Genomic DNA, 17,954 nt, shown 5'->3' with positions numbered 1-17,954 from the left:
ATAGGAGCTTAAAAGGGTATTTACTATTTAAAAAATAAAATAATTAAAAATAAGACTAGGAAGATAGTATATCATCATCCTCTATCACATTTTAGATGAGTTGACTTTTACTTATTTCTAGCATCTAAAGCACTAAGTGTTTTATATTGTTCCTTCTCCTTACAGCACAATTTGTGGCACTGGGTCAATGAGTAATCACTTTACACCTGTGCTATCTAAGGACTGTCTAAATTCCACTGAAATGTAGAAGACTGAATTCTATTCTCAGTAAATCTTTACCTATATGATAAGGCAGCAGACACATAAATTCTAATTTTCTTTAGGAATCATAATATGCAAGAATGAACTTCTTGCAGGAATGTCATGAATAAGCACTTCTTAGATACATGATCTCACTAACAAAAGCAAAAAGGTAGGTCTTAGGGAAAACCATACCAGAACCCTCACTGCCGGCATTAATGACAGCACAATTGCAATCACTAATTACTAAAAAAATAATTTTCTATCTAGCCTAGATTATTTCTCTGACCTAAATTTCTGTGGTCCCAATATCTACCAGCTATCTCAAATTTAATTATAAAGGAAAACATAAATAAATCCATTACACTAAAAGTAAAGCTACTAACATACTTGATAAAAAAAATTTATAGAACTATTTTGTAATTTTAAAGTTCTGCAGGCTTAACGCCTGTGGCTCAAGCGGCTAAGGCACCAGCCACATACACCTGAGCTGGCAGGTTCAAATCCAGCCCGGGCCTACCAAACAATGACAGCTGCAACCAAAAAATAGCTGGGCATTGTGGTGGGCACCTGTAGTCTCAGCTACTTGAGAGGTGGAGGTAGGAGAATCGCTTGAGCCCAGGAGTTGGAGGTTGCGGTGAGCTGTGATGCCATGGCACTCTACCCAGGGCAACAGCAAAGTCCTTCAAATGTCACTAAGATTTGTATTTAAAATTCATTAGATTACCTTGGCACACAAAATACTTTCAGAATGCTGAAATCAATCATATAGGTTCCTTTATTTACCCATCTGCAAAACTCAATGCCTCTGTTCCACATTTATTTATGGTGGTAGGAATTTTCAAATAGTTCACTGAACTGGCTGACATTCTATTCTCTCAATCTTTAAAAACAACATCTCCATTAAAATTCATTAGAAAAAATTCATACCCAACAGAACAACTTGAGCTCAAGGAGAATGTCCTTCATTGTTTTGAAAACAGAGATAGATATTATGTTTTAGGAGTGTTTCACATACTCTGATCAAGAAAATTGTCTTTTGATCCTAATAATTCATACTAAACAAAACACATGCATCATTATTATCCAGTAAGTCCACCACTCCCAAGGAACCATCCCCAGCAACAAACCCAAAATTGATCCCTTTCCTGTATTTCTTAAGACTTTCACCATTTTTCTATCTTATCTGAATCATCTTGGTGTGCCCACAAAAAAAAGCCTAGTTTACTGTGTATCTTAGGTACATCCTACATATTTGTTAATCCAGTTGTACTTTTTTTAGCTCAGGATTTCCATCAAAGTTCTTTTAGTCAACCCAGTCAGTGCACACCGTCTGACAAGTGCTTATCATAGGTCTTCTAAGGCTCTTCAGCTTAAGGTAGTCCTCAACAAGCCCAAACAATGGTGATTATCTAATCACCACAAATTAGTATGCCCAAAATTAAAGCTTCAAGGAGTAGATGAAAAAAGCAGGGATGATAGAGATGATAAATGTGGATGGTAAGGAGATTTTATATTTAAATTGCAGCAAAATTAAATGCTTCAGTCTGATTTTAATACAGGCTGCAGGTTTTCTCTGTTCAGCGGACTGTTCTAGGAGTGAGCATTACAACCTTGGAAGTCTTGTCCACTTTGTCCTGCAGCATTTTTTCAGTTGATGCCAAAGCTTCCATTGCTTCCCAGTTTTTCTCCCGAAGGTCCTAATCATTTTTAGAAAGAATGATTTCAGTTTTTCCATTATTGAAAGATTTTTGCTTTTTACTTCATCAGTATTTTTGCACTGCATTTAAATGCTGGTTACTGCAAAAGTATTTCAATGGGAAAATATGCACATTAGCAAAAAAATGAAAAGCAATGTTTAGAAGTTTGAATGAGAAAATAAAGATGCCCACTTTCCATGTTTTAGTATACACACCAAATATGCCAGCTTTTAAAATAATTAGTGTACACACGACAAAGAAGAAAGCATCAAAAGTAAACAAACTGAGATTACAAACATGATTTCAGATATATCAAACATTAGAGGATTCAAGGCAGAGCAAATACACAAGTTATTGCAAAAAGCTACACACATGACTTTTAAACAAGGCCCAGTATCACTCACAGGACTTTCCATCACAGCGTAAAAACTTATGCTGTACTTATGTTTTAATAAAATTAACGCATTTCAAATCTACCTAAGAATGCCACAGTTCCTCACTGTGTTCTCTACCTTTCATGGCATGGTCAAATGTGTATGCTGTGTAACAACCTGACATGCACTGTTTGAACTAGTTGATCAAGGCAAATAGGGAGGCTGGAAAGCCACAAAACACATTCTCTTGGAGGAGAACCAGAAGTCATTAAAAATGGAGCTCTGAAAGATCTAGATTTTAACATTTCATTAGTAAACAAAGACTGTTATATCTCAATCTTTCTTCCAAATTAGAAATCTAAACAGATAAAAACAAAGAAAAATAAAAAGGCAATAATTACCATTTATTAAATGTTTAATTATTTGCCAAACATGTACTTGATGTTTCACGAATCCTCATCAACCTTCACAACAACCCCATGAGGTATTTGCCCCCATTTTATAAACAGGGAAAGCACACCTAAGTAAGAAATTTTGTCACGTGACACATCAAGAGAAGCGGCAGAACAAATGGCAAAGATGGAATGCAGAGGTGCTGCCGCCTGCAGCCTCCAGCGTCCTGACTCTCTCCCCCAGCGCTTTTGCGGCTGCTGCTTTACTGGACTGGCATTACCATGCCCTCCTTACCTCAGAATCCCGATCATAAAGCAGTTAAGATGTTACCAGTGTTACCAGCAAGTTCACCTCAACTTTTGCATCTAAATAATACTATTAGTAATGTTGCACAAACATAAAAAGGGCAATTTACATACCTAATTTTGACAAACTCAGGAGTGCAAAAAAACGCCAACTTGTTAAATTAGCAATTTAACACAAACTTTGCAATAACTTAACTTACAATAAAAAACATTTATTGTCAGTACCCCCCTTACATTTCATTAGCCTTGCTCGAGTCTTAATATTTCATGTGCAAAAATTTCTTCTCTACTAAGAAAGCTTAGATTCTACTTATAAGTGTCACCTTCTGGTAAGAGAGAATTTAAGAAATTCACCACTTGTCTATTCAGTATAAATATTTATATTTCTGAAATAATAAGATTATATATATATATATATATATTTTTTTTTTTTTTTTGGGAGACAGAGTCTCACTGTGTTGCCCTCGATAGAGTGCTGCAGTGTCACAGCTCCCAGCGACCTCAAAGTCTTGGGCTTAAGCGATTCTCTTGCCTCAGCCTCCCAAGTAGCTGGGACTATAGGTGCCTGCCACAATGCCCAGCTATTTTTTGGTTGCAGTTGTCATTGGTGTTTAGCAGGCCTGGGCTAGGCCTGAACCCACCACCTTCAGTGTATGTGGCTGGCGCCCTACTCACTGACCTATGGGCACTGAGCCAAGATTTATATTTTTGGAAACACTATCTCATTCTGGTTTAGTATAAATGTATTCAAGTTCTAAGGCTTCTGGCACAGTTGTCAAAATTTGAACCACTTCTCAGAAAAGGAAAGTTCCAGAAAGCTTTGAAAAGACTTAATTACTAAGCATGTTGGGTTGGAATATTTGCATTACTTTTACTTTACAAAAAAGCTAAACAAGATTTTAAAATACTAAGCTGGAAGAATTATTTTCCCAAATAAACATCCAACAAAAAGTCAATCATATTTTAGTTATTTCTTAAAGACACAATAATTACCATTTCAACGTTTAAAATGGTATTTTAAGTTTAAGAATTTGGTCTTTTTTGCTTATTAAAAGAAAAATCTGCTCTCCAATAACAACTCCCAAAAGTTATACACAGAAAATAATAGTACTTTCTCAGGAAGATTAAGAACTCTAAAGTCAAAGTGTTTCTAAAGGGGGGAAAAAAATTCCTGAACCATTATTTCTTTTTTTTTTTTTTTATTGTTGGGGATTCATTGAGGGTACAATAAGCCAGGTTACACTGATTGCAATTGTTAGGTAAAGTCCCTCTTGCAATCATGTCTTGCCCCCATAAAGTGTCACACACACCAAGGCCCCACCCACCTCCCTCCGTCCCTCTTTCTGCTTCCCTCCCCCCCATAACCTTAATTGTCATTACAGAACCATTATTTCAAAGTTGAAGTAATAAAAAGGAACGCTTCACTTTAAAGATTTACTTACATTGTTTTTCTTCCTCTGGTGTTCAACTGCATCCTTCAAAGACTCTAACTCATTCCGGAGACCATTTACTTCTTTCTCTCTTTCTGAAATCCTAAACCAGAATATGAACAAATATGAACACATACAACAAGATTTTAGGAAAGTAATAATACAACTTAGATCTTTATCTTTCAACATTTGTCACCATAAAATAGAAATGCCAAGCAGTGATGCTTTGGAAAGTGTATTAACTTAGTATTTTAGCTACCGTTCATCAGAGAAAGCCCATCTTACAAATGATTACTTTCAGAAATGATTTTTAAAATAAGTGTTTGCACACAATATGGCATGCTGAAGTTTGTGCAAAAGAGAAATCTCATCCCCTAAGAGAGAGTTCATGAATATATGAACTGCTATAGTTGAAGTTATTTTTATTTTCACCTGATCCGGTATAGTAGCTATTTTCAGAGAAGTGAAACTAATAGAGCAGTCCATTGTATATATGTAAATATATGTATATTATGTATCTATTTATTTATTCAAAAGTCAATTTTGTCTTTAAGTGGCTAGGCCACAATAAAAGTTACCATATTAAATTAAGCTATGTGTTTTCTTGCCATTTTCATACCATACCAATCTCAGGATTCATGTTTCCTTCTGGTGCTGTCCAATGGACCAGGTTTCTCCAGTTACTTGGAGAAAGCAATGGCAAATATTCACAAATGGATTCTATCATACTTGAGAGTGGCTTAAATCACAAATAGCTTTTCCCAAGAATAAGACTCCACATAACAGGTTGACAAACTAGACTTGGAGCATACCTGACAGTCCATTTGGTATAGCCCTTGAACTAAGAGCTGTTTTTACACTTAGTAAGAGGTTGTTTTTTAAAATGTATACACAATGGACCTATTGTTCCACAAAATCTAAAATATTTACTATCAGGTCTCTTATAGAAATGTCTGCTGATCCTTGCTATATACAGACAAACTCAAAATTCAATTTTAAATAGTAAAAAATTCCAACCTAATAAATAACCTTGTAAGCATGCCAACATGGAGGAACATTTAGATGACCTATTAATGTCTTTAATGTGGTTGAAATGTTAACATGTTGAAACATGCTAACTTATCTGAAATTATCTTAAATGTAGCGTAGCATCTTAGAGAAATTACAGGCTAAAAAAGAAAAATGTCCCAGTAAGAAAAACAAATGATAGATTGTAACTTATCAAAATTCGTTATAAGGAGAGTTAAAAGGACAAGCTACAAGATGAGAGGTGATCATCAGGATATATCAAAAAAATAAGGACCTCACCTTTTATTATACCTGTATACTCAGATAAATATATATAAAACTATACCTATTCATACCTATGATGTAAATAAACTGCAGTTTTCTTTCAAAAAAAAAGAAAAATGTCCCAATAAAAAACGGTTTCCTTAAAAGTGACAACCATAAAGATTATAAGTTTTCTTTAAAAATGTAGACGCTAAATCAAAATTTGCATTATTTGATTCCACAATAATAGCCAGAAGATTTAGTAGGATAACAGAAATAATTAAAGAACATTTAGTAAAGCCTTCAAAATATAGTTTGATTCAATGTTTCCTGAATGCCTAAAAGAAACCAAACATCTCCCTCAACAAAATATTCAAAGAAATCTAAATACTATACAACAAAATATTCAAAGAAATCTAAATACTATAAAAAATGACTTGCAGTTCAAGATATCCAAATAAAACCATAAAAATTAGGTAGCTACTGCAATTGCTATATAGCAAATTGTTTATCTCAGAGCAGTTTAGCACATAAAAATAACTGCCACTTCCCAAACAGTCAATCAATACTTACACTTTTAATAATTCTTCATGAGGAGAAAAAGAAGATGCCTATTAAAAGAGTTAAATGTTATTTCAGAACAAAGCTTTCTGGATGATAAGAATTAAAGTTCTTCTAAGATATAAATTATTACCAAAGGTAAAAGTACCATATATTTCATGTCAGTCAATTTTATTAAAATCAATGAAAAAGTACATGCAATGAATGCTAAACCTAATTTCTATTATTACTACATACAGGTAAGTCCCCAAGTTATAAACATCCAACTTACAGCTCAGACTTATAAATTATGTCTATAATAGTTAAGTCCCTAAGTTATAAACATCTGACTGATACATGACTCACACAAACAGAGGCTATTACACATAATACGGAAATGTACCTACTCCAACTTACATTGTTCTTAATTCAACTTAAGAACAACCTATGTCATCATAACCTGGGGACCACCTGAACTTAAAACTCTTTATTGAACAAGTGTTTGCTAATTTCCTACTATGTGCAAAGCATTGTGATGATACCTTAAATTTTCATACTGCACAATTCATTTGACTACATAAAAACGTTAAGCTTTTGAAAGTAAAAAAAAAAAAAAAACCACAAATGAAATTTAAACTAGGAAATTTCTTCATACATGACAAAAAACTGATTATACATAATATGCAAAGAAACACAGCCTTCCAACATATGGTACTTTTTGCTTGATGATTACACTCTCCTAAACCTAATTACTATATGCTTCCTTTACAGAAAGACTAATTCTTTTGTCCCTCAAAATATATTTACTAGATTATCCACACATGTTGTTGATAAATTAATTTTAAAAAATATTTTGAGTAACCTGGCTTAAGAAAAAAATATCATTTTTATTTTATTTTTACCAAGCAGAATTATACCTTGAAAAGCTATAGTTGTAGACTATCTCTTATGACATTGTTAGCTTCTCTCCAATTATTGTTTACTTGGGGAGAGAAGAGATGGAGTACACATATATCTTTAATATTTTAACTGACTTGCTGAGAAAGGCATTCTAAAGGATCAGAAAACATAAATATAAACATAGCTGGAATTCCGATAGTAATATCATTTGTGTATGCTTTATAAATTGCAGATTATTTTACCTTAGAAAATTTAATGAACTTATAAATAAAACACATATTTTATTCTCAATGAAAATGCAAAAATGACAAAATATTTTCTGTCACTGGTTATATAATTTTTTACCACATAAAGTCAAGATATCTAATAATAGCACCTACCTGTTGGTAGTTCTGTTGCTTAAGTTGCTCAATTTGGGATTTAAACAATTTGTTTTCATCTTGTAGCTCCTATTTAAATAAAAATTAAAGATGAGTACTCAAACTAATTTAACTACTAATTTTAGTAACTAAAATTAAAGGTTCTTACTTTCCATATAAACTTTTTCTTTCTTTCTCACTCTGTCACCCTGGGTCATGGCATCATCATAGCTCATAGCAACATCAAACTCAAGAGGTCAAAAGGTCCTCTTGCCTCAGCCTCCTGAGAAGCTGGGACTACACCTGGCTAATTTTTTTCTATTTTTCAGAGACAGGGTCACACTCTTGCTCAGGCTGGTCTCCAACTCCTCAGCTCAAGCAATCTACCCCTTTAGGCCTCCCAGTGTGCTAGGACTACAGAAGCCACTCACTGCTCCCAGCCTTCCATATAAACTTTTGAAAAAAAAAAAAAAATCACACAAGCTGGAAAATTCTAATAATAATTTTAAAAGGGTGTAATAAGCCCTATATAAAAACCTATTATGAAATTAGGGTAATTATATTTAGTACTAGCCTGACAGTAGCCATGTCTCAATGGAACAAAACAGGAACCAGAACTAGACCCATATACCTGTAAGAATTTAGTGCAGGGAGAAACTTCAGATCAGTAATGCAAGGTTTCTCAACTTTGACTTTAGGGACTAGATAGTTCTTTATTGTGGGTACTGTCTTGTGCACTATAAAATCTTTAGTGGTACCCATGCCTCTATCTACTAAATCCAGCAGTACCTCTCCCCCAGTTGTCACAACCAAAAATATCTCCAGATACTGTTCCCCGGGGAAGGCCAATGCAGTAATGATGGGTTAAGTTTATAATGAGGCTAGCCTTCTCTTTTAAAAAAAGTAGAACGTTATCCTCACAGCTTACTGAAGTAAATTACATATAAATAAAAAATCTAAACAAAAAACATAAATTAGAAGAAAATATTTCTATGATCATAAAGTGAAAGATACTTTTCTTTCTAAGACTTAAAACTCAAGATATTACATATATGTGAGTATATAAAAGTTTTAAATTTTCAAAAAAGGGTAAAAAAGACAAAGTGAAAAAGCAAAACTGGGGAAACTAAATCACTCACATAATGATACAAGCCTAATTTCCCTTACTATATAAAAAAGGATCTTATAAATCAGTAAGAAGTCCATCTAGAGAAAAAAATGAGGAAAATTAAAGAACGATTCATATACAAATGGTTTAAATGTAAGAAAAATGCTTAACCTCTCTCATAATCAAATGCAAATTAAATACAATCCTACCATCTTTCAAGTATAGTATCAAGTCCTTGTCAGAACTGAGAAGGAAGAAGGGGAAAAGGCCCTCAGTTAACAAGAGTCTAAATCAGTACAAACACTTTTGAAGGGCAATTTATCAGCATTATCAAAGATAAAAATGAACCTACTTGGGAGGGGGAGGGAGAGGGACTGTGATGGAACCACGCCTTGAATATGGAATATGAATGAGACTAATCAGAGACAATGTAGGCACCTACAGATCTGCTATCACTTCAAATCAATGAGCTATAAGTACTTTAGATATTAACTGCGTGAGGGTGAAATGATACTGACTTTTCACTTAAACTATTTGTATCTTTGAAACAAACCAAAAAACCTGACATAAGCACTGACCCAGCTAGGTAGTTATAATACAAATATACTAGCAAAAAATATTCAAAATAGATGTGCAAGGATATTCTCTGTAGTATTGTTTGTAAGAGGAAAAACAATCAAATAATCTAGGTATCCAATCCATCAACTGGCATTGGTTATATACATGATGATACAATCATATAATACCATAAAGCGATTAAAAGTTAAAGACAGAAAAGTGCTCTCAAAAAACACTGTTAATTGGTGAGGAACAGGGAAGCAAAACACTAAAGTGTACAGTTAACAATAATATATTCTAAACAAGTATATACACATACATACATTTTATGCATGGGTAGTTTCTCCAAAGATATACCAACAATTTTAAAACATGCCACAACAATAATTCACACAATAATTTCAAGTAATCATATTTACCTGTAACAGCTTTGTTTTGCTAGAAAGATCATTCTCCCTCTCTTTTAGCATAACTTCTACTCTCTTCATTTCATTTTCCTTTTCTTTCAACCTAGAATTTTTAGAAAGACTTTATAATCACTAATGTACATTAAAAAAAGAAAACCAGACTCTAATGTCACTCCTAAGGAAAAAGATGGCAGCAACAATACCTGCCAGCTTTCTTCCCTTGGTACACCAAGTTATGTTTGTTTTAAAAATTATTTCCAGGATCATTTTAACTCAAAGTCAAGTGTACCTTAAAATTGTTATAGTTTATTTCTTTTTTTTTTTTTTTTTTTATTACTTTTTTTTTTTTTTGTAGAGACAGAGTCTCACTTTATGGCCCTCGGTAGAGTGCCGTGGCCTCACACAGCTCACAGCAACCTCCAGCTCTTGGGCTTAAGCGATTCTCCTGCCTCAGCCTCCAGAGCAGCTGGGACTACAGGCGCCCGCCACAACGCCCGGCTATTTTTTGGTTGCGGTTTTGGCCGAGGCCGGGTTTGAACCCTCTACCCTCGGTATATGGGGCTGGCGCCCTACTCACTGAGCCACAGGCGCCACCCTGTTATAGTTTATTTCATACTTAACAGTTCTTAAGCAAATATGGCTTTATCTAGAAACAAACTCTGAAAGGTTGAAAGTAAAAGTATATTTTATCAACTCATTATAGAAATTATCACTTAAAAAGAAATGAGTTTTGCTCCTAAGAAGCATAGCCATAATTTGCTGACCTTGGAAGTTATAATATAACTAACCCTTGCGCTAAAGAGATGCTATGTATAATTTAATCAGTTTCCCTATCCAGTGTAGATATAAATCTTACTTTATCTAGCCCTAGTGAATCCCAATTGCTCCTATCATCCTAAGCAAAAGACTTCTAGCATAACAGTTAACAAAACTAACGTGATCTGGGGTGGTGCCTGTGGCTCAGTGTGTAGGATGCCGGCCCCATATGCCGAGGGTGTCAGGTTCAAACCCAGCCCTGGCCAAACTGCAACAAAAAAATAGGCAGGTGTTGTGGCAGGTGCCTGTAGTCCCAGCTGCTTGCGAGGCTGAGACAAGAGAATCACGTAAGCCCAAGAGTTAGAGCTTGCTGTGAGCCGTGTGAAGTCATGGCACTCTACCAGAGGGCTGTACAGTGGGACTCTCTCTCTACAAAAAAGAAAACAAAACTAAGGTGATCTGTTTAACTGTTTCCTCAGGACAGAAACTCGCATTACCCATTTCAGCAATCCCAGCGCCAGAAGGTACGTAACACAGTTTCAAGTACTTGCTGATTTGAACACTATTTTTATCCACCTTACTACAGGAAGAATTTCCAGATGCTTATAGGTCTAGAAAAGTGACAAAATGGCACACTGCCATATTACTAAGTGAAACAAGCCAATCTAAAAGGGCTATATTCCACTGTGACATTGTAGAAAAAGCAAAACTATGAGGATAGTAAGATCAGTAGTTGCCAGGGATTGGGGCGGGAGTAGGGGTGTGGGGGGAAGAAGGCGGAAAAGAGGAGGGAGAAATGAATAGGTAGAGCACAGGAGATGTTTAGGGCAGTAAAACTATTCTGGATGATATGACACACACATCATATCCATCTGTTAAAACCTACAAGGGGACCACGAACTTTAGTTAGTAACAACATACTGCTATTGGCTCATAAGCTATAGCAAGTGTAACAACCTGATGGAAGATAATAGTAAAGGAGAAATAGGGGAGTGGATGGAACTCCTAGTAGATGGAAATAGGGGAGTAGATGGAAGTAGTATTTTTCTCTCATTTTTTTCTGTAAACCTAAAGCTGCTCCCACAAGCAGTATATTAATTTTAAAAAGAATAGAAAAGTCAAGGGAAACGTAAGGCAGAAACAAACCTAAACTTACATAAATTATCTATATACACCTACTATAAATTGGTCACAAATATGTCTGTAAGCTTTCTGAGCAAAGAGAGGTGAGCACCTGGACATGTGCACAGAATAAATAATTAGTCATGCAAATGAACAATCTTGGAGACAAGACAAAGACAGGAGTCACTGTCTTTTTTCTATGAAGAAAATAATCTCAAAAGTATTTCCCATATCTTAAAGACATTGTTTCCACGGGGCACTTCTTTAAAACAAGTATCAATAAAGATTAATGATATCACATCAAGGAAAAATCCAAAAAGATGAGGTATAGATAGCTTTCCTCCCCACTGTAGACTGAACTTAACAGATTTTATAGAATGAAAAATGTTCCAAGGTGAACATCTACAAAAACTGACATCTCAGGCAGCACGCGTAGCTCAGTGGGGAGGGCACCAGCCACATATACCAGGGTTGGCGGGTTCAAACCCAGCCCGGGCCGGCTAAAACAACAATGACAACTACAACAACAAACAGCCAGGTGTTATGATGGGCGCCTATAGCCCCAGCTACTCGGGAGGCTGAGGCAAGAGAATCACGTAAGCCCAAGAGTCTGAGGTTGCTGTGAGCTGTGACGCCACTGCACTCTACCCAGGGTGACAGCTTGAGACTGTGTCAAAAAAAAAAAAAAAACATACACAAAAAACCTGACATCTCCTATATGCTGATTAGAATGAATACTTTTACTGTTCAGCACAGGATAACTGATGGGACAAATTCTGTTTTCCCTGTAAATTAGTACTATAGAAAGATTGAACACTCATTATCAAAATTATGGCTAAAATTATCTTCTGGTTAATTTAGAGGTATTAATCTTTCAAATATAAAGTGATTTTAATTTGAAATAAATTTAACGTTTTTATAATAATTGCAAATTTAAAAAAAACTGAATTTAAAGCCAGTCTACATTTACAGAGAGAATATTCAAGAAAATAGATTTGAAAAGAATAAGGTCTCTGGCACATGAAAGCACTTTTTGAAGAGGTTCTATTTTATTATATTAAACAGAGACATAGCATATTTGCCTCTAGACTATAATTCCTACTTAACAATAAAGTTAATAATGATTTAGAAGAAACCCATCATAACATTCAACCACATTCTGGAAAAGAATGAGAAGTCCTTCTTCAAAATGCTGACTTAGAATTCTACTTACACGACCTCAAGTTCTTCCAGTCGAGACGCAGAACATGCCTAAGACACAGATTCACATTTTTAATGCTAATATAAAAAAAAACAGGTATTACAGCATGTATATAGAATCAACCACCAATAAGATGAAAACCTAATTATATGTGGTAAATTTGATAACCGGCCATTTATAAAACAAAAACAGAATGAATTTTCTTTATTGATTTTCATAATATTTATTTTCTAAAGGATTATAGATTAATATGTCAAACGGTTATGGGTGAGCTTAAGAGTTCATTGGAAAAAATAAGATAAGGAAATGCTTTTAGATTCAGGTTGACAAATCAAGCAGGTAAATAAAACTTCACAGGAATAAAAGTTAACTTATTTTAACAACAAAATTAAGCACAATGTTTTCTGACAAAAACTCAAACATATTATCCTCTTTAATTCTAGTACATTAAATAAAGACTTCCCATTCTTTCTGTAGTACATTGGTAAATTTGTTAATACTATACCTCATTCAAGTTATGTTGTGTTACCTCCTGAACATGAGCCTTCAAAGATTCATTTTCTTCTTGAAGATCCTTAAAAACAATAGGTGTGAACTGAATTGATATTGGAGCATAAAAAAGGTGTTCCTTACTTTTGTTTTTAACTTCTCACCTGTAACCATTTGCCTGCATTGGTTAACTCTTTTTCTTTCTCTTCTAAAACAGCCTTCATGGTATTCATCTGTTCTTCCTTCCCTTTTAATCTGACAATAAATTAATCAGAAATATAATTTACATGACTATTAAAAAAAAAAGAGTAGAAAAGAGTACTTTAGGCAGTACTCACAGGACAAACTGATCAAAAAGACACAGGAAGTTATTAAAGAAAACCATTCTATCAATGAAGAGTATGGGAAACCTGTGGCATATTCTCATTTTGAGGTTGTTCTTTTTTAAGCACCACAGGAGGCAAGAAAAGCTTTATCTTTCTCTGCTGTGCCCTATAATGACAAGATTTGTTAAGTAAAATTTGAACTCAGTTAAAAGGCTGCACCTAAGCACCAAAAAGACCACAGGTTCCCCAATCCTGATTGGGATTATAAATGATGAAAACTAAGACTTTCTCATTCTTATCTACTTTCCAAAAAAAAAACTTCTGTAGGTTTAAAGCCTAATGAAAAACTTAAGAACTCAAGGGCTTTAGAGATAATGTGCTATTCTCTAAAATATTACTTAACATCAAATAAAAAGAAGCTATGATTTTCATTATAGTTGCATTTAAGTTGTTAAAAAAGAGGTATTAAATGAAAATGAAAGAAATGGTACTTACAAGTTTTGAAGCTCCTGAACTTGAGAAGAAATAGATAACTGAAATACAACGGGCAGAAAAAAAGCAATTCATAACCCTTTCAATTTACCTTAAGCTGTATTATAAAACACTTCAAAATGTGTACACCTCAAATTACAATGACCCTAGCTGAATTCTTCATGCCATGATGAGCTGTGTTTTGATTTCACCTTCTTTTGACTCCAATAAGCAATACACAAAATATAAAGGGGAAGGGAGGAGACAGGGCAGACAGTTATGAGTAAGTCTAAATAATGTGATACTTCTCTAACTGTAAAAATGAGATTAACTAACTCCCCACATACCTCCCTAGGATATCAGTGCTCTTCTCCAACCCAATCTTCCAAGGCCAACCACTCAACGGTATTCCACACTGTCCTTCTTTAATCTCTGTCTCTTTCTTTTTGTAAAATCATACCCAGTAATACCTCTGATCCCCCTCTCTCTTCTCATTGCCCCTTCAGATCTTGGCTTAGATATCAGTTCATCAGGAGGAAACTTTCCTGAACTCTCAATCTATATTCGAAAAGTGTTCTCTTTCCATCATACCCACTCGTTCAACACATTCTCTCTAATCACTACCACGGTATTTTGACAAATGGTGCTTTGAGAATATATGTTATAGAATTAATCTGTTAGATGAATGAATCATCTCTTCCATGCAATCTCACCATTTTTTCAATAAAAACTTATCAAATTAAACTCACCAAAACCCATCTATTTTCAATAATTACTTCTACCTCTGTAATTTCCCAACAAAGCCTGTACTTTGTTCTATAGGCAGAGGCTGAGTGATTTGTGTTCTGTAAGAAGACATTTTAGTCATGCAGTTTTTTTTTTTTAAAGGAGGGAATGGGGGGGACTTAAAAATAATTTACCAAAGTGTTTTGTGTTTTAAGTTGGAAAATTAATACAAAACAATACAAAAAACTTTCTAGAAAGAACCATTAACAGTTAACATTTTTAAAAGATAAAGAGATTAAAATATCAAGAATATTTTCTAAAACTGGCCAAGAAAAAGCACATAACCCATTGATACTTACAGCACACTACTAACTAAAATATTTCTCTAGGTGGCAAGAGAAAAATCAAATAGCTCATAAATAACACATAAACTAATAAATCTGTCATGCTATGGCTCTGGGATTTTTACCTGTTGAGCCTTTTCAAGCTGGACATTTCCTATTTCTTCTTTTAGAGCCTCTATTTCCTGTTTCAAACCCTTGACAATGACAAAACAGACAAGATTGGACAATGGAAACATAGAAATTGACATAAAATGCAATGCACAGACAAACACATGAAATTAAATGATATTAACTAAAGTGGATAAACAAACATAAAATGCACAATTCTTTCTCTCCCAATACCTGAATAGTCTTCTCCTTATTAGCAACTTTGAGAAGTTCAGCTTCCAGAAGCTCTTCTACAGACCTGATCTTCCCATCTTTCTCATGGATCCTTAAGTAAAGAAATGCAGTGTTAACATGAATAGAAATTAGTGGCATCTACCAACTAAGATATAAAGACTGCAACAAATCATGAAAAGTCTGTCCAAATCAACCTCTTCCCATAAAGCTCTTCCTAAAGGAGAATTAACCAGCAATTACCAAATGGGTGAAGCCTATACACACAAGAAATTGCTGATGTGCTTCAAAAGTACACAGGGACTAAGATTTGCACCATGAAGAACACCAGAGATAATCAACAATTGCACTCCCTAAGCTCTGAAAGCTGTGGCAGAACTTATACACAGTTACTGCATCAAACTTTATAGACACCACAAAAGGAGGATACATACAAGGAATTGATCTATCCAATATAGCGTGTTCTTTAAAAGTTCCTACTGCAGGAAAAAAAAAAGTTCCTACTGCAGCAACAGAAAAGGAACAATTTGCTATTATAAGAAAATAAATGCAATCAGTTATGGAAACTGATTTTTTTAATATATACCTCATCTCGTTTACTTAATTACTGTTAAGACATTTATACTCTATACTAATAGATCCAACATGTGCCCTTGCATTATGCACCATAGGTTGGAAATTGATTTTTTTTAAATCACACTGAATTTGAGAAAGCACTGCTAAAGTCCCATATTCCATCAATGAAAAATTAAAGTTAACAATCAACTTGATTTATAAGCACTGAGGAAATGAATCAAAAGAGAAAGATCAGTTTACAGTAATATTATTACTCACACTTTCTTAAGTTCTTCAACTAAAGATGCAAAAGAAACCTGGAAACAATAAAAGTACACTAGTTAGTAATTTGCTCAAAATATAAATGAGTCCAAAATAGGAAAGTACATTATCAATTTTCCATTGCATTAAAATCCAAATGGGAAAAGCAAGCCCAGGAATTCTCTTGAGATTTTTTAAAATGTCGTAATAATGAAAATAAATAGCACTTTGAAAATGAGTGGCTTTAAGGCAACTTATAAAGTATAGGCCAAAGAAAAAATCATTAGATAAGTGTTTAGGTAGCCTCTTTTACTATTTAGAGTCTCACTTTATATTTGTACACTTTATATTTTTATCACTGTATTAAGAAGCAATGACATTCTATCTGCATAGCAACTGGCACAGTCTCTATCACTGATAACGAAGTCATAACTCACTAACTGATTGGAAGTATAACTGACAAATTCTCCACAAACAGGTTTGGCATGCTTTTAGGTAACAGGTTTATTTGTTCACTGTTTAAAAGAATGGTTGTTGGATTTACTATATATATTACCTGATCATTGTGCTTAGCCTTTAATTCTTGAACTTCTTTCGTCAGAGATGAATTTTCTGTTCTTATTGCCTTTTTCAAAGACACATAAGCACAACATGGTTTTTTTTTTTTTGAATATATACTTAGCTTTGAAATACACTGCTTCTCATTTTTCTTTACCTGCTACTTTCTCCCCTCTGGAAGGTCCCCAATCCCATTTTTTACATATCTCTATAATTCTATAACTTTTATAGCTATACAAATGGATTTTTAATTCATTTACACCCACAAATATTTCTGTTTATATTCACACACCCTCAAGACATACAGAGTAGCACTTGTCGATTAAGCAATGACTCTCCAAATTCAAATACATCTTTGAACTTGTTTTAGCAACCCTATCCTAATTAAGTTAGTTAAAGGTAATAACTATAAAACAGAACTTCAATCTCTTCTTTCTCTGGCCTCAAATACCACTTCATGAAATTACAAAGTCTGCTAGTTATCACTTGGATGTAACCGGGAAAGGGATGCAAGTGGGGAAGCATATAATTTAATACAAATGGTAACAACGGTATCTATCTCATGAAGGCAGTGAATACCATAATTATGCATTTTTATATTTAAAAAAAAAATCGTAATTTTAATAAAAATACATTATATAAACATATAAAATGTAAATAATATTAAAGTTAAAAGCTATAGGAAAAATCTTCCACAAATTACAGTGAAAACCCTTCATACTTATTGAATAACCACAAGGAAAACAAAACTATAAAAATGCTTTACATTCAATTCCTCCTCTTTAGTGGCCACCTGAATAAGTCCAGTTTCAAGTAATTCTTCTACAGTCTTTAACTTCTCGTCTTTTTCTTGAATGCTGAAATTACAAACATAACAGTATACATTAAATAATATGAACTATTTTTCAAGGTAAATGATACCATTCCTTAATATTAAACACTAACTCCTTTCGCCAATGTTTCTTACAAACTTTTAATTCTGAAAGTATCTGAGGATTTTTTTCCACAGCCTAAGGATGCTTGCTACCAACGTGAACCGTGTTCCAGTGAGACGTGCGCAGATGCAGCCTGCACAAGTAATGGGCACACTTGAAGCCCACGAACTGCAAATAATGTGACCCAAATACTCAGCAGCATGCCACATTCCTTTCCAGTACGAAGTGCACAAAGAATTTTAAGGAACTACACACATAGTTAATTCTTCTACTTCAAATTTGGTA

The 17,954-nt window shown here is 34.1% G+C and overlaps 1 protein-coding gene across 14 annotated transcripts in view; it reads right to left on the bottom strand.

The window, feature by feature from the left end:
• KTN1 (kinectin 1) overlaps positions 1 to 17,954 on the bottom strand; it is a 128,897-nt gene that overhangs the window by 26,109 nt on the left and 84,834 nt on the right. For 3 of the 14 annotated variants that reach the window (XM_053603847.1, XM_053603851.1, XM_053603848.1), the window contains 14 exons: positions 17,501 to 17,591; positions 16,733 to 16,801; positions 16,195 to 16,232; positions 15,364 to 15,454; positions 15,147 to 15,215; positions 13,976 to 14,013; positions 13,319 to 13,409; positions 13,171 to 13,260; positions 12,678 to 12,715; positions 9,599 to 9,689; positions 7,535 to 7,603; positions 6,288 to 6,325; positions 4,455 to 4,545; positions 1,854 to 1,940 (listed from right to left, as the gene is read on the bottom strand). In XM_053603847.1, coding sequence (XP_053459822.1) covers positions 1,854 to 1,940; positions 4,455 to 4,545; positions 6,288 to 6,325; positions 7,535 to 7,603; positions 9,599 to 9,689; positions 12,678 to 12,715; positions 13,171 to 13,260; positions 13,319 to 13,409; positions 13,976 to 14,013; positions 15,147 to 15,215; positions 15,364 to 15,454; positions 16,195 to 16,232; positions 16,733 to 16,801; positions 17,501 to 17,591 — 991 coding nt within the window. The remainder of the gene's footprint in view (positions 1 to 1,853; positions 1,941 to 4,454; positions 4,546 to 6,287; positions 6,326 to 7,534; positions 7,604 to 9,598; positions 9,690 to 12,677; positions 12,716 to 13,170; positions 13,261 to 13,318; positions 13,410 to 13,975; positions 14,014 to 15,146; positions 15,216 to 15,363; positions 15,455 to 16,194; positions 16,233 to 16,732; positions 16,802 to 17,500; positions 17,592 to 17,954) is intronic. The other 11 variants (XM_053603849.1, XM_053603854.1, XM_053603852.1 and 8 more) reach the window with 6 other exon arrangements.

Source organism: Nycticebus coucang, chromosome 9, assembly GCF_027406575.1.
Source record: "Nycticebus coucang isolate mNycCou1 chromosome 9, mNycCou1.pri, whole genome shotgun sequence".
In the NCBI taxonomy this organism is placed as follows: Eukaryota; Metazoa; Chordata; class Mammalia; order Primates; family Lorisidae; genus Nycticebus; species Nycticebus coucang.
This window is presented reverse-complemented; position numbering and strand designations above follow the sequence as displayed.